Genomic DNA, 23441 nt, shown 5'->3' with positions numbered 1-23441 from the left:
TGGAGCACCTGACATAACAACCGGGTTTTTGCTGAGTCCGAAATGCTCAGTATGTTGTATAACAATATGTTTCATTTACCATGGTGTTGTCTGTTTTCCTCTATTTTGGATTTTCATTGTCCTTAATGTATCTTTTATCTCTTTCTTAATGATATGATATTGAACTTTGTATCAAAAGAGCCATCAGGATGCCTTGGTGCGAATTGGTGTGATCCGAAAAAAAGTTACTTGCTTTTCTCTTATCATTTTTTGTTTTAAAAGTCATTGATTCAACAATGACTATTCTAGAAACCATCTTCAATGGTTGAGTATGACATTGTCTTGAATATATTCCTTTATTAATTTTTTTTATTGTCAGGCAAAGTTCAATGAGATTGATTTTCTGTGTTTTTCCTACATGAAGACGCTAATTTGAAAATCAAGAAAACATCAATTGAGTACTAAAATCAAATGGCTTATAAATCTAATCCTATCAATAAATCACTTTATCAAACATCTTTTTTCAGCATTTGTATTCTTTACATTATAATATGCTCTAAAACACTTTTCATGTTTATTTAGTGGAAATGAGTCCTAATTTTTAATCTTTGACTTTTGTCAAATATAAATAAAATTCTGAAAATATGTCAGTCATTTTTTTTCTTGTAACGATTGCACTGGCATTATCTTTTTTTTTATATATATATATCTAATAACATCAAGATACTTTTAAGAAAACATTTTCGACAAAAACATCAGGAGAACATTCAAATTTTAAAAAATTTAAAAACATAACATAAATGAAAACGGTTTCGCTTTTTCGCGTTTATGTGCTCCCGATTGTTTTAATGGAATACCAGAAACAAAACGACAACAGAAATGTTAAAACGTTCAAATGCCGCATGCTGACATAATTGTTACTAGGAATTTTTCTTCTAAACATACGACATGAGTGTTGATGTCTTACTTCAATAGTTATCAAAGGTACCAGGATTATAATTTTGTACGCCAGACGCGAGTTTCGTCTACATAAGACTCATCAGTGATGCTCATATCAAAATATTTAAAAAGCCAAACAAGTACAAGGTTTAAGAGCATTGATGTCTGAATGTCTACATATATTGTCTAATAACAGTTACAAGTATCTCGATAATACAAATGAGTTGAATGATGCATAGATACCAACATTTTGAGTAAAAAATTGAAAACAATACGTTTAATAATTTCTTGCGTCCGAAGCGCTTTCTGGATTTACCTTCATCAGGAACGCTCACAGCCAAACATTTGAAATCCAAAGAGGTATAAGTACCAAAACCATTGAAGAGCTACATAACAAAAATACCTAAAATAAATAGCCAAATTCATCTAAATAAAATTGAGAAAGGAAATGGGGAATGTGTCAAAGCGACAACAACCCGACCATAGAGCAAACAACAGCCGAAGGCCACCAATGGGTCTTCAATGTATCGAGAAACTCCCGCACCCGGAGGCGTCCTTCAGCTGGCTCCTTAAAAAATATGTATACTAGTACAGTGATAATGGACGTCATACTAAACTCCGAATTATACACAAGAAACTAAAATAAAAAATCATATAAAGACTAATAAAGGCCAGAGGCTCCTGACTTAGGACAGGCGCAAAATTGCGGCGGGGTTACACATGTTTATGAGATCTCAAACCCCCCCCCCTATACCTCTAGCCAATGTAGAAAAGTAAACGCATAACAATAAAGTCAACTTTGCCTGAGGGAGTTGAAATCTTAGTTTCTTAATAATTTCAAAATTTATAAACGGACAATTTTAGAAAAGTTTTAGTAAATGAATTATAAAAAACTTCAAGTTTTTACAATATCACGAAGTTAGGTTGATTTTTTAAGATTTAAAAATTTCATATAAGGACAACATATATTGATGTTTCTTCGCCCAAGTTTACCAGATGTAGTTCTAGCATCGTATATATAGTTTTCATTTAAATCGGGATCGCACGTTAACTTAACAACACTGAGTCGGTATCCCTACTCTTGGACTGTCTATCTAGGAATCTATCATTCCCATTTTTTTACAATCGAATTCGTGTTTGAAATGGTATCATTGAAATATTAAATTTAAAAATAATTCGGATCTTCTTTGTACAAAGATAGTTGTTCTTTTGTATTTGAATTGTACTAACCACACTTTGCATTGTAAAGTCATATATTTGACATCTGGATTTGATTGTTCATTTCGACAATTGTGTAGTGATTTTCTACTTCGTATTGTTTTTGAAAATACAAATTTGAATTGAGTAGTACATTACACGTTCCATTCATAATACCGGATTTGAAATTTGAAAAGTTAGGTAAAAAGTAGGTAATAATAAAGGGTGGGGGGCATTCTTTCTTTACCATTTTAAAATGTTTATTCATAAGATAACGTTGCATTGTTATTTTACAATACCTAATTGAACATTATTTTGTTAATTGTTAAATAGTTCATCAAGTTTAAATTATCCATCCCTGGCTTTCAAATACTCCGCATTGAGGGTTCATGATGAAGGTAAATCTAGAAAACTACTTAGTTTTGTATGCATGATATTTATAACGTGTTGTTTAAATTCTTGAATGCATTTTTGCAATTTTCAAGTCATGTTGGTTACTTAATCATTTAGTCAATACGTCGGTGCTAGAATGATTATAAAAACCCTTTCTAAAGATTTTCGTTCTCGAGTTTAGACAATAAAAGATACGAAGGTGCAAAATTCTTCAGTCACAGTTTTCCTTAGATGGTTTGGCTATTTTTATATCCTTCTTGGTCATTAAGCTCAACTGTTGATGTGTATGAGTGGCCATTCGTGTCATTGGCGGTATGAACATACCGTATGAAATTTTCAACGCTTTGGTTTTTATTATCAACGCGTTGGTATTTACTTTCAACGCGTTGATTTTTACTATCAACGCGTTGGTTTTTACTTTCAACGCGTTGGTTTTAACTTTCAACGCGTTGGTTTTACTTTCAACGCGTTGATTCGTAATTCATACGGTATTTCCATACTGTACGTTTTTCATTCCATACCGTAAGTTTTGTACTTTTGCCAAACAATCAAAATGTTTGTTACAAAGTATTTTCTAAAAATATCTGGTCGTCATCTCACTATTCGGAGAGCCTCCGGAGTTTTCTTGAGATAGCATAGGATCAGGTTATCTGTTTATTCTATTTATAGATAACCTTGTCTACATACTGATTAATCAATCTCACTTGAGGACAAACTTATTTCCCATATGTATTAATACACTATAGTAGTGTGCTATACAAACAATAACTTTTAAATTATTTGTTTTAACTAACTCTAGTAAGTCTGAGATATAAAATAGTAACTTGTATTAAAACGTAAATTATGGATGATTTGGTGATGAAAGGTGCAACAAAACATTGCTGGTATGGTACTTGTAATAGTGATTAACGTTAAACACACAAAAATTACATAGATGGAGTGGATTTTGTTATAATAAAACACCCATGCAACCACGCATCCCATAGTGCATGATAGGACCCGACACTTTTAATTTCGTGTTTCGGCAGTTAAGCTTGGGATGGTCATTTTAAGATGCATTATTTGAATATAATCAAATATGAAAATTATTCATGTTTATATTGATATATTTATATTTTAATTCTTCTACAATAGATCTAGTTATTATGACAGATCTGCCATCATCCGGGTCCAACTGTCAATATTATGTTAAAGTCTTTAACTTTGATCTACTAAGCAGATCTCCAATACTTTTATGTATGCTATACGCAACTATTGGTGCTGTATTGAATATTTGTACACAGTCTTCGTCGAACTGTAATAAATCTTTATTTTACGTATGGTATATATGGATTATTATATTTAGTTATCAAAACACTTTGCTTCTCTTAAGTTTTGTTTTGTTGTAATAAATCAGTACGGTCAATTGATAAAGCATCAGTAATACAATCATCTATTTCCATGTTATCATAGCCCCTATCTAATAATTTCACTTTGAAATTAGTTAGATTGTTTATTAATTTGTTATGGTCACTTGTATTTCTAATTTGCCGTATTGCTTCACCTTTAATAAATCCTCTGAATACATGCTGTGAGTGACAGCTATTTCTCTGCAGAAACAGATAAGAATTTGTATCATTAAAAAGTATTTCGAGGTCAAGAATGCCATATGTTGTAAATCTTTGACCTTTAATTACATCAACATCCAAGAACGACATTTTATCGTTTTTGATTTTATAGGTGAACTTCAATAAGGGGTTATCATTATTTGCTAGACGACAAAAATCTATAATTTCATCTGATGTTCCATCATATACTATAAATCCATCGACTCTATATCTGCCATGATAGGATATTTTGTCTTTATATTGAAATGCAGAAATAATTTAAATCATTATTTCGAACATAAGTATGTCACAGATTTCCGGTGAAGGAACCGCACCAATTGCCGTACCTATTATTTGTATGTAAATTTTCCCATCAAATTCAAATACAATGTTTTCTAGAATGATTCTCAACAAATGTATTAATACATTGACTGGCGGAGCATCGACTTTGAAGTTTGATTTGTCAAAACTGTCATAGGCTCGTTCAACCGCACTCAATAACGCTTCTTTAGGTAGATTGGTAAACATCTGTGTTATATCATACGAAACCAAAAGGCTGTTTGCCATAGGTCTTAATTTCTCAATGATATTAATAAACGATGTAGTATCTTTTATATATGTAGACTGATTTTGAACTATTGGTATTCGAAAATAGTCAACGTATTGACCTATAAGTTCAGTTACAGAACCACACTGTGATATAATTGGTCTGCCAGGTGGAATTATATTTAATTCATTTTATCCATCATGTTTTATTTGTTTTCCAACTAAATAGTTTTCTTTGTAGTGGGTACTGTTTGAATGTTAGCTTTGACGAGAACTCAGACTATCAAGACCTATCATGTAGTTTTTATTAACCCTAAATATGTGTACATTCCTTGAACATTTTTTGATGTATCATCATCCATTGTATCTGTTAATGCGGCTGCAATAATTCACCATTTCCTAGAATCGATCTAAATATCGCTCCAGGTCTCCCCTACGTGTAGCAATGATGCAAGTCAGTAATTATCTTCAACAACGGATAATATTTATTACCCCACCAAACATAACAACAATCTGGAGTCCGTCCGAACGGTTGACAAGATTGTACTTTGTTACAAGGATGTTGATTAGTAGACAGAAGTGGAAAACTTACGGTAGGAAATTGAAAACCAACACGTTGGTTTTTCATACCGTATGAAGTACGAACCAACGCGTTGAAAGTGAAAACCAACGCGTTGAAAGTAAAACCAACGCAATGAAATGAAAACCAACGCGTTGATAATAAAAACCAAGGCGTTGATAATAAAAACCAACGCGTTAAAAATAAAAACCAACGCGTTGAAAGTCAAAACCAACGCGTTGAAAATAGGAACCAACGCGTTGAATAAAAACCAACGCGTTGAAAATTTCATACGGTATGTTCATACCGCCAATGACACGAACGGCCACTCATAGATGTGTCCTATAAATCCTTACCTTTCAAATATTCGGGGCTGAGCATTCCTGATTAAAGCAAATCATGAAAATAGATGCGGACGTACGAATCTCAATTGTGAGTACTTTGGTATTAGATTTTCTAGTTTGAATTGTTTTACATTGTCATTTCATGGCATTTTATAGCTAACTATGCGGTATGGGCTGTGCTCATTGTTGAAGGCCGTACGGTGACCTATAGGCTCGGCTTTCAGCTAACCTGATAAAGGTTAATCCAGAAAATTGCTTCAGACACATGACATTGTTTTTAACGTGTTGGTTTCATTTTTTTGAGCGATATCATACTAAATCACACTTCTTTTCTCAAATTGTATATAGATTATGTAATAAAGGGCATGCAATAATGAGCTAACTCATCCTGTTTCGTACAAATAAATTTTATCATCGGTATAAGGACATCATTCGTAAATATAACTCAACATGCAGACTTCTTATACGTTCAGGTATTTCACATCCATTTTTTTATGGAAATACTCTTTATAAAGCACAAAAATGTCAGTATTCACCTCAGAAGCTAACAAAACCTTTGAATATACTTGTCAGGTCATTGAAGATTGCATATTTTGGCGTTAATATTGATTAACTTATATGGTCTTTGCATTGGAACTAAACACATTTATTTTAAAAAAAAAAAACAAAAAAAAACAGTTGTTGGCATGACACGGGTTATGTTCTTCTCGTATATATGTTATGATGATATGATACTAATCCCCTAACGGGAAGGATTGTGCCTGATACTCATATGATGATGATATAATCTTTCAATCAGTTAAATTGAAGTCTAGAGCTGGCATGTCAGTTAACTGCTAGTAGTCTGTTGTTATTTATGTATTATTGTCATTTTGTTTATTTTCTTTGGTTACATCTTCTGACATCAGACTCATACTTCTCTTGAACTGAATTTTAATGTGCGTAATGTTATGCGTTTACTTTTTTACATTGGCTAGAGGTAAAGAGGGAGGGTTGAGATCTCATAAACATGTTTAACCCCGCCGCATGTTTGTGCCTGTCCCAAGTCAGGAGCCTCTGGCCTTTGTTTTTTTTTTTAATTTTAGTTTCTTGTGTACAATTTGGAGTTTAGTATGCCGTTCATTATCACTGAACTAGTATAAATATTTGTTTGGGGGCCAGCTGAAGGACGCCTCCGAGTGCCGGAATTGTCGCTGCTTGAAGACCTATTGGTGACCTTCTGCTGTTGTTTGTTCTATGGTTAGGTTGTTGTCTCTTTGACACATGCTTCATTTCAATTCTCAATTTTAAAGGTTAAGTTGAGGTAAATAAATGTATTTTGCCACTGGTGACGCCATACTTGAACTCTTTACAAACTTAAAATACATCCGGCTATGCCGAAGTACAAGACGACTTTGCCTAAAGACAAGTCTATAAAACATGATATATCAATCAGAGTGACATTAATCTGGTCAGACAGGCAATGACTGGTGTATTATTTGACCTATTTGATGAGATATATTAAAGACAACTTGGAAAGTCAATAGCTAGAGGGACAATTCAGTCAGTTTTGTCCTCGGTTATGAGAAATTATTACATGTGAACTTGTTCGAAAGACAAATGATAAAACATTAAACCAAAATCAAATATATAATGCATCAATCAATGAAAACCACTGACCAACAGGTTCTTAACTTTGTATAGATACATACAAAATGGTTAAAGGATTTATGGCGTGTCAATGTGTTATAACACAATCCATACTTTAAATCTTTATACAAGTTATCCAGACAGAGATTACCTTAGTCGTACGTGGCACAACTTTTTTTAATATTGGGTCGTCAATGCTCTTCAACTTTGTACTTGTTTGGCTTTATAACTATTTTTATCTGAGCGTCACTGATGAGTCTATTGTAGACGAAACGCGCGTCTACCTAATCCTAGTACCTTTGATAACTACTCTTAGTGAATTTTATTTCAATTTTGTACACATTTTAATTCTTAGATGCAGTTTTTGAAAGGTCAACGAAGTCAAAATACAATTTTTTATACAAATTATAATAAGTACAAAAATAAAGAGTTATGGTATGATTGTCAATAACACATCTATGTATTCAAATTAAGAGGAAAGAAGCAATTATAGACCTCCCGTAAAATCGTAAAATCTGCTAAAAAGTGAACAATTTGAAAGAGTTCCAACGAGAAAAAGCAGCCCGTCACAATTTACGGAAACTAAAATTAACATATATGAACCAACTGACACCACTGATCTACAGATGCCTTACTTTAGACAAATACGGAAAGCTATTTTACAGCATGTGTGAAAATCTACTGAAAAGGACTGAAAAAACTTCAAGTGAATTAAATGAACAGTACTATATTTACTGCATTGAATAAGTCAAAATGGACTGAAAGACTTAACATGACTAAATAATGTAATATTCGGGATTTTCAAATGATGTTTAGATTAAAATGACTGGAACAATACTAAAATCCACATATTAAGTAATGAATTTGATAGCAACTGACTAGAATTATTAAAATTAGTTTTTACTTTTCGTAATTTCAGATGGAGTAGTATTGCTCGGTCATTCGGGACACAATTTTTGGAGTTAATTGAACAATCAAAAGGATGTAAATTCGCAGCTTCTTTCACCAAGGAAAACATTGATAATGATGATAGAACAAAATAAATTGAACATAAAATGCTTTATTTTATTTTTTTTATTTGTGGGTAATAATTAATTAAATAACTAATTAACTTACCTGCAATAGAAAATACATGGACCGAGCAAAACAGAAACTGTAGTGCCTTCATACCGATGTTCGATGCTCAGCCTAGCTAACTGTCCTATATGGTAATTGCGTTTATCGTTGACACTTTTATCAAATGATTTGATGATATGCATATCAAACTGTTTACTTTTCAATGCTTATTTGCATAAAATATATATAAGATGAACTTGCTATTAATCAAAAATCGATTGAACTTGTTCATAAGATTTCTACAATAATTAATTGACACACATTCGTAAAACAAAGAACGCAATTATATAAAATTACCTCATACTTTTAAGCATTTGACGGATGTTTAAAATCTCACTGACATAATTAAACTAATTAAGGAAATATCTGAATAAACGCTAGTTACACAATGATTTACTAAACTTATAAGTTACCAAGATGGTACAACAATTTAAAATAAATACATCTGAAATCAGAATGACAAACTTCATAAGGATGCATTATTCTCCGGGTAAACGAAACAAATTTTAACTATAAAAAATCACTGGCAAGCAAGGTCATACTGAAGAACATATTTTCAAGAGTGTATATGTTATAACCCTATATATATTGGACAAATATTCAGAAATTTAAAATTGTTTTGACATACCGAACATTTTGAAAATTCGAACACCAATAGTGCACCTTCAAAAGAAGACGTGTTCTTGTTTTGTTATAAATCTGGTCAACTACCAAGTCCCCGTTGGTATTAAAAACTCGATAGTCAGTACGTCGGTGCTGGCATGATTATAACAACTCTTCCTAAAAAAACTCATTATCGAGTTTGACAATATAAACACGAAGGTGCAAACTCCCTCCGACAATTGTTTTCTACACTTCACTGTTTTTCTCTTGTTTTCTCTTAATTGATTTATGAGCAGCGATAAACTAATTTTACCTTACCTTTATCTAAAACGACAGGTAATTACAACTTTAGCCTAGGTCACCGTTTGGCCCACGTTAATGAGCAAAACCTATACCGCATAGTTAACAATAAAAGGTTAAATTTCTATATGGCTACAAACTACTTGCATTTAATACAAAACAGTGATGCTCGGATAAAATTCACATTAAGGACGAGGTTTCAGAGCACTGAGGACTCTTAACATGAAATAATTTTCCAACTAAGAATTATGTAAAATATTTATTATACTAACAGTTAATCTATGCATATGATCTTTAATGTCAACATAGAAAGTTCAGCGCCTTTGACGATAATATTTCGACATGAGCCAATGCTTAATACAAAATGATATATGATACAACGCGTCTCATACTTTGAATTCTTTTTTTAAACTAATGATTTTCTTAGGCATAGATTACTTAAGCCGTATTTGGCACAACTTTTTTAAAATTTAGGATCATCAATGCTCTTCAATTTCGTATTTGTTTGGCTTTCTAATTTTTTTATATGAGCGTGACTGATGAGTCTTATGTAGACGAAACGCGCGTCTGGCGTACTAAATTATAATCCTGGTACCTTTGAATACTAGCTATTAACACAAATATTTAAATTTGGTTAATGTATTTGTGAGTGTAAAATTTGCCTACACCTTACTTTGCCAACATATTTGTGTAAAATGACAATTCTAAGTCAAATATTCCAATAACATATAACGGTACCAATTTTACTACTTCCAATGAGCATTTCGTTTGAAATCTAAAACATAAAACAAACGTTGGAAAGCTACTATGCCTTAAATATGCCTTATTTTCTACCTTTTTGTTGAATGTAATTTTTTTAAGGGAGGATGGGGGTTATCCCAATACAAACGTATGGACAATAAGTATTTTAAAAAAAAGTTTAAAAATACATTCTTGCATTTCAAAAGTAAACATTTTGACTCAGATCATGCAGATAAATCAATAGATAAGAAAATACAATATATTCTAAATTGTCTTTTAAAAATTGGAAATAAGACATCAACATTTCTCACAAGTCTTCGGGATTAATCAAACAAAATGTATAAAATGATATTTGATCATTTGTATGTTATAATATATTCAGGATAGCATTTGACTCTATCGTAAACTACAAATTCTCTTCTACTTCCAAATTCTGCAACCACCGAATCAAAGAGTTCTGGGTGTTTTATACAAGTTTCATCGTAGCACTTCATACATGGCGGTCGTCTGAACTTCGTCATCTGAGTTGTAATGAAAATATCTCCTAAACAAACTCTCATCAGAAACATTTTACTTTCTCCATTTTTATTTTGATCTAAAATGAATATAAAAGAAACATCACAAATACTCCGAGGAAAATTCAACATGGATAGTTCGTAATCAAAAGCCAAAATCAAAAGATAAAATACATCAAACGAATTCAAATGGATAACAACTGTCATAGTCTTGACTTATTACAGGCACAATTGAATAAGTGATAGTGGTTAAAATAAGTGATCGAAAGTTTTTATTTTGTAAGAAGAGAATCAAATACCCTTTGTTGTAGACGACTTCAATCGTTGAATAATTGTCAGGACATGACGAATCAGAAATTTATTGGTTAGATAAAAACAGATGTAAAGCTTCGACTTATGATCTAGTTCATTGACGGTTGAAACTTAAAAAGATTAAGTGTACAATAACAAATGATCATTATAATGTCCGGTTTTTTGCCAATCTCGACTGCTCAATACAGTTGTTTGTGTGTATTACAATTATTCAGCTGGATATGAATAACTAGTTTCCTTTCTGTGTATAAAGAAAAACATATATCTATTAAATTTTCTACGAGGAAAACGAGCATAAGTGTTTAAAATTTGTCTACAAAATTATTACTCGATATTTATTTAAACTTGAACCTACTACTCCTTTGGGCATTTTACAGTAACCCTAAAAGACCCCTATGAACAAATAAAATATCTAAAGCACGAATAATAGTAAGCCCAGCTTACTTTAGACAAATATTCAATTGTGATTTCCGAGAATTGACTCAGAATATTTGGCAGGAAAACAAATGTCTTAAACGTAAATCTCCAAACCTAATACCTGTATAGCCTGCAGATTTTGATGCCGTTTCGGCAGTGTAAACTCCTGTACCTAACAGTCCCGATGACGCCAGCCGACTGTCTAGACCCTGTTGTATGATCACATCAACTGCATTTACTTTAGTCCCGTGAAACAAATATAACTCATTGATTTCCTCGTGTAAGTGTTTAGTCATTTCTTGATCTAGGTATTTGACTGTGAGTCCAGGACCAGATGACTTTTTCACATTTTGGAGGGGAGTACAAAGTTGAGTAACATACGCCTTACGAAATGTTCTTTGACACTCCTGGATATACTTCTCATATAGTAATATATTCTCGATTCTTTCTATTTTCACTATGGTTGATCCTCCTGTACTCTTGAAAGCCTTTGCAATCGATTGGTATGTTTTTGTATCAACACTGGTAACTTTGCAGTGACTGCCTTTTTGTGAAGTATTCCAGTCCTTTATAGTTTGGTTACTCTTGAAGTGCGTCCAATATGGTGGTGGTCTTGGTTCTTCTTGATATCTATGAGCAAGGTAAGCCCTTGTTCCCCGTCCTGGTATTGTTTGTGGCGCTGGAGCTGCACTTGCAGTAGCTGGAAATTAAAACAACACATCAAAATCGTTGCATTAGGCAAGTTGCGACCATACGTATATAAGAAATGAAAAATTACCCATTAATTATAATATCTAATTATGCAAACATCAATAAGGATAATAATGCAGTAGATTGTTTGCATATATATACACATTTCCCTAGACGACCCTCTTGTAATAATAACAGACATTTAAACAATAGTATACGAATGCCTCCGTAAATTTATAGTAAACTATATCATTTTCCATTTTATGTAAGATATTTCAAAGGCATTGAAGTTAGAAAGATTATCAATAGATTAATAAAACCAGTTCACCTCCTTGTCCTGTTGAATTTAATTCTAACACGTATGCCTGCAAACAAAAAAAATAAAAATTAAACATAACAGTACAATAAAAAATTGTATTATTTTAACAACTAATAAAACTGGTACGAGATATAGTCTGCATCTTTAATTTCATTTCAATTTTCATATGCTTGTTCCAAAACGCTGAAGTTTACTGCTTTTTTTTTGGTGCATGCTATGTGTGCTGCAAATAGTATCGATGCCACTGCTGGTGGACGTTTCGTTCCCGAGGGTATCACCAGCCCAGTAGTCAACACTTCGTTGTTGACATGAATATCAATAATGTGGTAATTTTTATAAATTTCCTGTTTACAACACTTTGAATTTTTCAAAAAACTAAGGATTTTATTATCCCAGGTATAGATTACCTTAGCCGTATTTGGTACAACGTTTTTGGAATTTTGGATTCTCAATGCTCTTCAACTTTGTACTTGTATGGCTTTATAAATATTTTGATATGGCTTCACTGACGAGTCTTATGTTGACGAAACGCGCGTCTGGCGTACTAAATTATAATCTGGTATGTTAGATAACTATATTCATATCAAATATATGTACATTGTAGATAAAACAAAAATGCAGAATGATTGCCAATGAGACAATCCTTATAAAAAAGTTACTAAATGACACCGAAATTAACAATTATATAATTCTTCATAACAAGAAAATGTACAAATAAGCATTTTTTAATCTATTTTCTTAATACAAAAAGAAATAAATATCTTCCTAAACTGACAGAGGATGAACATACATATCGTCATGGTTCATGCTATTAAAGGAGATTAATACACAAAACATTTATTCAACCAAATGGTCTATCTTCTCGATTTACATTCAATAAAGCAATAATAAAATGCAAGTACCTGCTCAATGGAGGTCCAATCGTTTGTTCCACCAAAAATAACAATCTTAACCGTCTTAACAGATGACTGTGCATTATTCGTCTGGAAGTCTCTAATAGCCTTTATTACATTCGAAGCAGCAGTTTTGGGTGGAAACTTCAAAAAGCCTGTTCCCAGCGCTGGGAAAACTATGCTTTTGACAGAATACTTATTAGCTTCGACTAGGCATTTAGTCACAAAATTTTCTAGAACCTAGTAAAACATAAAAGTGCCATATGGTATTTGAAAAGTGAAATATGAATTATTGTTCCAATACTGTGTTCTTACAAATTATTAACAAATTCAACTGATCTACACTCCAAGGATTGCCTAATCGATTATCGAAATTCACAAATACATGGAATGCTTTCCTTACAGATTGAAAAAGGAAAAAAATGTCCCGTTCAATAAAATTAGGTGGAAGTATAATAAAAAGAAGTCATGTATATTCAGAAGACATTTCATAAAAATATTATCAGAGGTCCATTTAACTGCAGTTTTCAATACATCTGTTTTGAATGAAAATCAATTGGCTAAAGTCAAACATTAATTACATTTAAATGAATGTTTTACAATAATCGTCTTATAATTTCACTGATCTTAATTCTAAAGTTAAAGGTACAAACCGTCTCTGGAAGCATCCCACTTTCCCTCTTTGCAAAGAAAGATGTCAAGCACCCATGATAGAGTTTTTTACAATGTAGTGAATGGCCGCCAGTTACAGCAAGGTCCCCAACTTTTATACCATTTGGATAGTTTTTGTCAATTTCCGTCTTTAATCCATTTCCTGCAGCATCATACATAACCTTTGATAATCCTGGTCTTGTATCAAGTCTCATATCAGACGGACAACTATTGACAATCACGTCAGCCTACGAAACAACGTAAGTACCAAAAATTTGATATATAATATGTGTGTTTTCTTACAACAATATTAGGAAATATAAAAATTAGAAGATGTGGTATAATTGACATGGAGAGACCATTCCACCAGAGACATCATTATATAGAAGTTAATACCGTACGGCCGTTCACAATTAGAGAAGCCCAAACCGTATCGTCAGCTGTAAAATGCCCTGAAACAACTATTGTAAAACATCTCAAACGAAAAAAAACTAATGTTTTCTAAAAATTAAGACAATGGAAAACATATTTGCAAATTGATCTTTTGAGTTAAAGTAATATTCATCTGGTAATCTTATAAAAATTCATGTTGAGAAAACTATATATGTTTAAAATCTCAAACATTTCTTATGTGCATGTTCCTAAACTAGAATCCCAGTATATATGGAGCACACAAAATAATGAGCCTGGTATTTTTGATAAGTTTTGTCTATAGATAAAATAACATGATATTGTGAGCTACATGACTTTTTGAAGTACAGTTATATCCTGGTATGATATAAATGACGTGGGGTTTCGTTGACCAATTTGTCTAATATATTTTTTACAGTAATAACTTTTTGTCAACGCTGAAGTTTTGAGTTCCCCGATTTTGACAGGTGTATTCTACTCCTATCTCAATTGACATGGTAGATTTCCTGCCTTTGGTCGGTGGTTCACTGAAGATACTCCGTCCATTTAAAAACTGGGCACCACAATTTGGCCAAGAATATCAAAAATTGCTTTCAGTACCAACTACTGTATATTCGTTAATCATCTTGGTTATCAGTTTTCTTGGATTACGGAAAACTTGCATGCTCGTGGATACCTAATTTCGTGGTTTTTCTGAAGTCAGCATACAAGCCTATAGAAAATTTGTCATTTGTTGAAGATTCAATTTCGTAGTTCACCTGTTCTCACGAAATCCACTAGAATTTGTATCCAACAAATATTAATGAATCCACAGTATCAATCAATATCGATAGTGTGGTCACTTAAATATATTGCAAGCATCGTCGTTTTAGAAATGAGTAGGTCCAGTAAGACCCCTTTTTGGCCCCAAAATATAGCAGTTTTATAAAGCTGTTAAAATGTAAACCTTTAGTTATTTATAAAGTAGAATGCTTCTGCTTCAAAAATCTTGGCTGTTTTTGGCAATACAATGCACATATATCGTGTACTAACATCATTAAGTCATGCTAAATTACTGAAATCTTCAAAATTTTAGCATTTTAGTTAAATTTTAGACGGTTTCAGTCTTTAATGAAAGTGGCCGCATTTGTGTTCATTCTTAATGTTGAAATGTAAGTTGTATTTGATGATAATACATAACATATATATAAAGGTTGAGAAGGAACACGGATGCGGCCACTTTCATTTTTGACAAAAAACAGCTGAAAAGTGAAAATTTTTGGCATATTTGATAGATTTTTTATATTTAAGCTTGAATCGGAGTATTTTTAATGACTACATCAGTTAAAATCTTTCACATATTAAACTAATTGAGACAACTGAAATAGACACTTTAAAAGTGTTTAAAAAGTGTCCAAAATCTTTCGTCAGATGAACCTAAAATTTGAGGTCAAAATCGGCCCTTACCGGACCTACTCCTTTCTATTCTTACTTTTTCAGTTATGATAGACCCTACTGTAATGTTAACACTAATACTTCCAATGGTTGCATCTAGAGAATTTCGGTTTACCATATCTATTTCTTTGAGACCTTTGAAATTGAAATGTAGAAGAAGGCAATAGTTTATAAATTGAAAAGATGACCAATGAAATATATATACACAAAAACAGTATGAGAAAATGAAGCAGTGAATATTTACACATCTACAAGTCATAATTTGGCTTTATTATAAAAACTCATTCTATTCAATATATTGTTGTCGCCATCAAAAAGTTATGACCCTTTTGTGCTATGTACAATTTTCTCACTTGAAAACATACCCTTTAACTGTATTACAGATACTACTTTTCTATATTCTACAATAAAATGGCGTGTTAGTATGTATGTTGGCGCTTGTTTTGTAGCAGTTCATTATTTCTGTTATCCCGTTGTTTTCCTCTTATAGTTGATGTGTTTCCCTCGTTTTTGTTTGTAACCTGGACTTGTTTTTTTTCTAAATCGATTGATGACTATTGAACAGAATTTTACAACTGTTACCTTTATCAGTGATGTTATATTCTGGGAGAACATTATTTGATAATTATTTGATATTGCATTTTGTACTGGCTTCAGTAACTGTTAGTACTCCTTGGTCGTTTTTTTTTACTGTTGTCTTATTTGCTAGTTATTTTGTGTGCTTCGTGCCAATCTGATGAGTCAACCATTTGTAACTGAACTTTACAGTTTGTTCTTATGTTACATCCCTGTTCTAGGTTGGAGAAAGATTAAGCGCACACTAACATGTTTAGTTCCGCCACATTGTATATACATAACCTAAGTATTGAGTCTGTCATTCAGTGGTTTTCATTGGTTTCGGTCTGTCATATTTATTTTTTATATTTTCCATGAAGAACTCTTTGTTATACCGGACTATATGATTTGGGGTTTACTCATTGTTGAAGGCCGCGTGAATGCTTAACTCTGATTCATTTGTAGTCTGTTGGATTCGTTTCTCATTGGAATTCATACTTTATCTCGTTAGATTATACTAATGTAAATGCTGGAAAATTTCATTCGGAATAAGAAATGTTCCGTCTTTTTTATCCATCATTAGTCTTGTGAATTTTTAAACAAGAAAACGACCACGACTATCCCAGTTACCCATTTTATGTTCCAATAACTTATATTGGATGTAACGTGTCTTCTGATTGGCTGACGTCATTTTGTTTATCAGCTCATAGACATAAATTTTGTCATGTGACTGTGGCGTCATCAACGTTTTTTCATGATTTACTCTGGGTTATTTAGTGTGCACCCATTTTGATGTTATTTCTTCATAGACGGAAAAAATATTACAGTCATTCCTTAATTAATGTATATATTTTATAACGGTATCTTCTTGTTCTAATTCAATGGCCTTGTACATTGTCGTTCTTGTAGTCACTCAACAATGGTTTTTTTTCTGTATAAACATAGCAAAATATGAAAATAGACAAATTTTGTTTATTTTTTTGTAAGGGATATTATTAAGTGAATAACAAATTGGCAAATATAATTTAAAATTATACTGATTTTACCTTTACTAGTTGCCTTTGCTATTGCTTCTTCTTGAAACTCCTGAAAAAGTAAGTTTTGAATCACGACTATTGTATTATATTTTATTAAAAGTAAGATATGAACAAAAAGTAATATGATAATACGTAAAAGAGACAACATCTAAATGAACTGAAAAATCCTAAAACGTCTTTTGTAAAATCTTGCAATTAAGTTCAAATTTCACCTATTTTTTAAAATAGCACATTTAAAGAATCATTTATTTAAATGGCAAAACTATGTAAACAAGTTTTTTCGAACCTGTACAACCATAAGATAAAATATTCATATGTATCATTCATTGAGGGTTCAAGTCTTGTTCATTTCAACATAGATCTATATAGATCTACATGTACTTAATATATTTTTGAAAAGTAACATGCACGCTTATTAAAATCTGTACATATCCAATAGTGTCTATAATATGATAGAAAATAATAAGTATTACAAATCATGTCTGACAAACGGGCAAAATTTATTTAATATAGCCGAGAGTTTCTGTGTATATTGTTTAGTGTACCTTATATGTACCATCGTCCTCTGTATAAACGATACAGTTCACAACTTTGACCGTAGAATTAGGAGTCTTCTTCGTAAAATCTTCAACAGTTTGGAACATTGAAGCAATAACAGTTCTTGGTGGGTATTTCAGGAATCCTGTTCCCAGTGCAGGAAAAGATATCGATGTGAATTTCTGTTTGCTCGCTTCTTCCAAGCAGTTACGTACAACTAGATCTATGTTCTGAAAAATATAAAGCAAGTGAACAAATTCTGGCATTTTAGCTTTTGGACGCGTAAAGAAATACTTTTTTTTCAAATATCAAGAAGTAGATTTCAAGCAATTAGGAAATGAATAAGCGCTGACATTTAAAACTAATTCTGCATCATTCTTAATATAGATATGTGTCCGTATTTGTTATTCGTGTATTATTTTAGTATTGATTAGGACGTTGGTTTTCGCATTTGAATTTTTGTCACATATACGGAGCACAATCGGCAAAATTGTATCTTCCTGGGTTCCAGTTGTGCTTTGTAGAGTTTTCTCTTTTCTTTTTGTTATTAAGTTGTGAGTTAGTCTTCATCTCATGAGTTTGAATATTACTTTAGTATCAACATGATGTCGTGTAGGGGCCTTTTACGACACGCTTTCAAGATTTTTATTTATTGTTGAAGGCATGCAGTGAGATATAGTTCTCTTCATCCTTATTCTTTGATGTTTGGTGGAAAGAGTCTGGTAATCATAAATATATAAATCTTCTTATTTTAGAATTACAAAATTTTATTTTCTGAACAACAGGAAATCCTTTTAAAACACTCTAAATCATGTCGAAATAACATGTGAGTCACTTCTTACTTTATAATAAAAGATGTTTGGGAGAAAAAAAAATTACACAGAGTACTGAATACAAAAACCGGTAACTGATTTACAAATAAAAGGAGAACAAATTATACATTAAACCAATGCTGACAAGAAAGTGTTAAACTACCTTTTCGTCTCCCTGAGCTTTCCATCTTGGCAATGTCACATGAAATATTGCCTTACAATGAAGATTGCCTGGACCAGTTATTGCCACCGTCTTGCTGTTGATACCAGACGGATATTGATTCGTGCATTCTGATTGTAAGCTTGTTCCTGCAGCGTCTACCAAAGCTTTTGATGCTCTTCCTTTACTCAGATCTAAATCTGGTACTGCGCTATTGACTAATACGTCAGTCTGAAATTACAAAATAATGTTTAACCAGGTTAACAAATTGTTAGTTTTTATAATTAAAGTCCCAAAAAAATATCGTTTTGGGAAAGTACAAAGTACGTATATATACGATAAGGCCCATTTTGCCCCCCCCCCCCCCCCTATTTTCTCATTTATCAAATTCAGTTTTGGAAAGCTACTTATTACGTTAAAATATTCTCTTAGGTTTGAAGTTTGTTTGAATGAACTTCAAAATTATTAATTTCAGAAAAATGGGTGTGATGAGGGGGGTAAAAGAGCACTAAAAACGCCAAAAGAAGGCAAACTTGCGATTTTTGGTCATTGCTTCTTAAAATTTAATGGGGTGCGCCTACGTGTCCTAGAAAAAATTACGGCGATTAAGACAGCAAACACAGTGCTAATGACATTGGAATATCAAAAGCATCCTGGGTAAGGTTGGCGCAGGCCCTTAAAAACTAAAAAATTGTTGTACGAAACACACAAAAAAATAAATAATAATAACAGAATTTGAATTATAACAGAAATTTTACCTCCTCACCTCACCCAGCTGCTAAAATTAGTGATTTTGAAGTTCATCCAAACAAACTTCAAGCATCAGGGAATATTTTAACATTATAAGTAGCTTTCAAAAACAGAATTTGAAAAATGCGAAAATAGGGGGCCAAAAATATACCTTGTTTTTTCGTGTGTCTAATATTTTTGGGATATTTACACTAGGAAACCATGTCTTTGGTCATGCATTGCACAAGGCTGTGAAACGCGAAAAATGAATATAGAAACTACCTAATTGTCCCATATCAGGCCAAAACTGCAACCATAACAAGACGCAAAAATAACCCAAAATATGAGATTCTAAGTTCTGTGATAATATTTCAATGACACCTAGATGATCATAATATCAAAAACACCATCAACACTTCGAAACTTTTTTCATTAAGATCACAGTTGTACATGTAAATTTACAGGAGGCAAATAATCATAAACTTGAGTATAGTAGAAAGTAAAATAACAAAAATAGCGGACAATGCGAGATAATTCAAAACGGAAAGTCCCTAAACAAATGTACATACAAATATGTGAAACGTAAACTAATCACATTTCTCCGATTCAATATGTATGTAGACGTTTTTTTCAATAATCAAAAGTTGTATAGGAGAAATACTAATTAAAAAAAACAGTAACTGTCACAAATTATAAGGAGGAAGCATATTGTGAAACTTATATTATAAATTTAAACAAACGATGATACTTGTAAATCATTAGAGGGAATAAATAATTACAAAAAAAACCCAGATACTATCCGTTAATATTTTTTTTCAGTAAAAAATATAAAGCGATCTTATATTTTGTGAGATATTGAGTGTACTATCTTGGGATATATTTGTTTTATAACAATGAGATGTTAACATAGATAAATTACTTCATAGCCAACAAATGTGGACAGTTTTTATATACTTCTTTTCTTCCCTGTTTCGATTGGAAATTTGGTTTTTAAAGTGTGTAATTTGCAAATTTGATTCCGGTTGTAATTCAATAGATAAACCCGATTTTTTTTCCCACACGAAACTCTTCTGAAAAATTTGTTTCTTTCAGTCAACGAACTTTGTATAATCTCATCTTGAAGACGCAGTTTAATATCACTCTTATAAATGTTCAATACTGACATATTTTTTACTATTCCAAATTTTACTAAGTTATCCCTGAATCTTCTCACACAAGTGACCCAGTTCTTCATGACTTAATTTCAAGTATTAATCCATATAAAATGTGTTATAACTAAAAGAAGCCGGACATGCTTTTTCTTTCGGAGCCTCTTAGGTCACCGCTAGTCTTCAGTTATATAGTGTTTTTTAGAATTGTTGGTCTTTTTGTCGTCTTTCTCTACTAAAATTTGCATATTTATTTCAATTTCAATATATATATAAAAAAGAAGATGGGGTTTAAAATGCTACACATCACATAGCTGCATGTACTTAAACGTATATCTACCCTAATTTACAAAATGTTAATGAGTTAAAACTACTTATAATCTAGTTCAATCTCACTATGGCTGCATTTCGTTCTAACCAAAATTTTGTAAACGTCGTGTGGCGTTTGTTGTTGTTTTCTAAACGCTACGAAAATAGAAACAAATACAACGTTTAATAAGTCTTTACTGACCCTGTATGAACCTTCAATTATGCATGCACCTGTTGTTGGTAAACAAATTTTTTACAAACGTAGAAAAAATATATCGTTTCATCAAGTTCAAGTTAGAAACAAATGTAGCGTTTGAACTAACAAACGACGAACGACAAACTGTTGACGCATCTTTAGCGATTGCATAGTTTGTCAAAGTGTATGTAAACTTTGCAAACGTATGTTAGAAACAAATGATCAAAACATGAGCGCGCTTAGTCGTTTGCATCGTTTGTGTTAGAAAGAAATGCACCCTATATATATATAAAAAAAAGTAGCTGTGGTATGATTGCCGCTGAGACAACTCTCCACAGTACGTGTACTAAATATGCCGAACTTTGTCCCATTGGTTTGTAAATATAAAAAAAAGATGTGGTATGATTGCCAATGAGACAACTCTCAGACCCCACAATAGACCAAACGACACAGAAATTAACAACTATAGGTCACTGTACGGCCTTCAACTATGAACAAAGCCAATATCGCTTAGTTGGCTATAAAATGCCCTCAAATGACAAATGTACAACAATTCAAACGACGAAATTAACGGCCTAATGTATGTACAAAAAATGAACGAAAAACAAATATGTAACACATCAACAAACGACAATCACTGAACTACAGGCTCCTGACTTGGAACAAGCACATATACATGTATGCAGAATGTGGCGGGGTTCAACATGCTCCATATCATATAGCTGAATGTATCTAAACGTACATCTACCCTTATTTACGGAATGTTTATGTATTTAAGCTACTTATTAATCTTCGTAAAAAACATATGCTTTATCTAACAAAATGCACTCGCTAAAAATGCGTCTACAGTTTGTCGTTCATCGTTTGTTAGTATGACCGGTACACATGTTTTTTAACTTCAACTAAGAATTTTAGTAAAATTATAAGTAAACATTGAAGTGAAATTTTCGCCCTAGTTCCTAGTGCCTATGATATCGTATAAACGTAAGAAAAATATAAAAGAATATCTTGTTAAATCAATGCAATCATTTGGACACTTTTGAAAAGGGACCCATGCTTTAAGCAAAACATTCCGAAACACTGTTAGTAATAATCTTAATTATAGGCAACTAACTTTCATACATATAAAATAGAAAAAAACGGTGTAAAGTCTTGAGATTTATTACTATGTTGGTTGAAGGAACCGCATTTAATTATATCCGCGTAATAAGTCTGTTTGCCAACGACATGGGCATCAGTATTGAAAGTTCAGGGTCAGTAAACACTGAATAAACAATGTATTTGTTTCTACTTTTGTAGCGTTTAGCAAACGATAACAAACGCCACACAACGGTTACAAAATATTTTGGTTAGAAAGAAATGCACTCAAATTTAATTAAATATCAAAAATACTGAACACCGAGAAAAATTAAAAACGGAAAGTTCGTAATTAAATGGCAAAATAAAAAGCTCAAACACATCAAACGAATGGACACGTTGTATCAACTGTCATATTCCTGACTTGGTAAATCTACTGGCATTTTTGTATGCAGAAAATGGTAAATTAAACAAAGTCAGCATTTCTTTCTTGATGTATAAAAGCGAACGAAAAACATTTTTTCAAATAATAATCAATGAATTAAATTTGGAAAAAAAACATTCCAATCAAAAGGTTATTCTATGTAGTAGTACAATCATACCGTTTGTTGTATTATGTCCCCTTTTATAACACTAAGAGCTATATTTCCTATCTGAACAAATCTCTGTTTCTTTTGTCTTTGTTTATGTCGATTTCCTCTTGTACTACTAGCAGCGCTGGCTGTTTGTGATGGTCCTTTAACATTTGTAGTATTGGGTTGCGAACTACCAGACATTACAAAGATACACCGGTAATTGGTAATGAATGTGACTGTAATGAATGGTTTAAAGATATCTTTGACACAAAGAGCAACAATGACAAACACTACAATTTATTTGATTTTTATCAAAGTATCAGTTTTGCTATAGAAAAGGAAGAATATCATGTATATAATCATGTATTTCTACAAATATCCCGGAAATATTTTGGTTTTTCTATTTCTATTTTTGTAAAAGGACCCAATTAAAGGAATTCAAACGTTTTCATATCTTTGTCATCAGGAAGTATGATTGTGGGGTCTTCTTACGCATTCGCCATTAAAATACTTGTATAAAAGTATGATAAAAAAAGTTTAGGCTGTTTATCAATTATCTTTATTCATAATCTTATTCTCATTCTTAACATAGATATTGTTACTGTGACAAATAGCGGCATAAGCATGTTGTACATGCTGCATACAGGTGCATTTTTTTAGAAGTTAAACAACTTCGATTCCTTAAATATTTTCAAATATTTTATACGTATGCCGTTTGGATATACATATTAA

At 32.0% G+C, this 23441-nt stretch overlaps 2 protein-coding genes across 2 annotated transcripts in view; both read right to left on the bottom strand.

The window, feature by feature from the left end:
• The window catches only part of LOC139486768 (uncharacterized), a 41314-nt gene extending 32707 nt beyond the window's left edge, over positions 1-8607 (bottom strand). The window contains exon 1 of the mRNA XM_071271705.1: positions 8289-8607. Within this exon, the coding sequence (XP_071127806.1) occupies positions 8289-8340 (52 nt within the window). The 5' untranslated portion in view covers positions 8341-8607. The remainder of the gene's footprint in view (positions 1-8288) is intronic.
• On the bottom strand, positions 8232-22992 carry LOC139486759 (protein mono-ADP-ribosyltransferase PARP15-like). The gene is made up of 10 exons (XM_071271698.1): positions 22737-22992; positions 18679-18906; positions 17712-17933; positions 17176-17215; positions 15612-15709; positions 13732-13977; positions 13088-13318; positions 12195-12231; positions 11298-11876; positions 8232-10527 (listed from the first exon to the last, which is right to left on the bottom strand). The coding sequence occupies exons 1-10, from the start codon at positions 22908-22910 to the stop codon at positions 10289-10291; spliced, it is 2094 nt and encodes a 697-aa protein (XP_071127799.1). The 5' UTR covers positions 22911-22992; the 3' UTR covers positions 8232-10288.
• Between the last annotated feature and the right edge of the window lie 449 nt (positions 22993-23441).

The sequence above is a fragment of the Mytilus edulis genome, chromosome 8, assembly GCF_963676685.1.
Source record: "Mytilus edulis chromosome 8, xbMytEdul2.2, whole genome shotgun sequence".
Lineage (NCBI taxonomy): Eukaryota > Metazoa > Mollusca > Bivalvia > Mytilida > Mytilidae > Mytilus > Mytilus edulis.
This window is presented reverse-complemented; position numbering and strand designations above follow the sequence as displayed.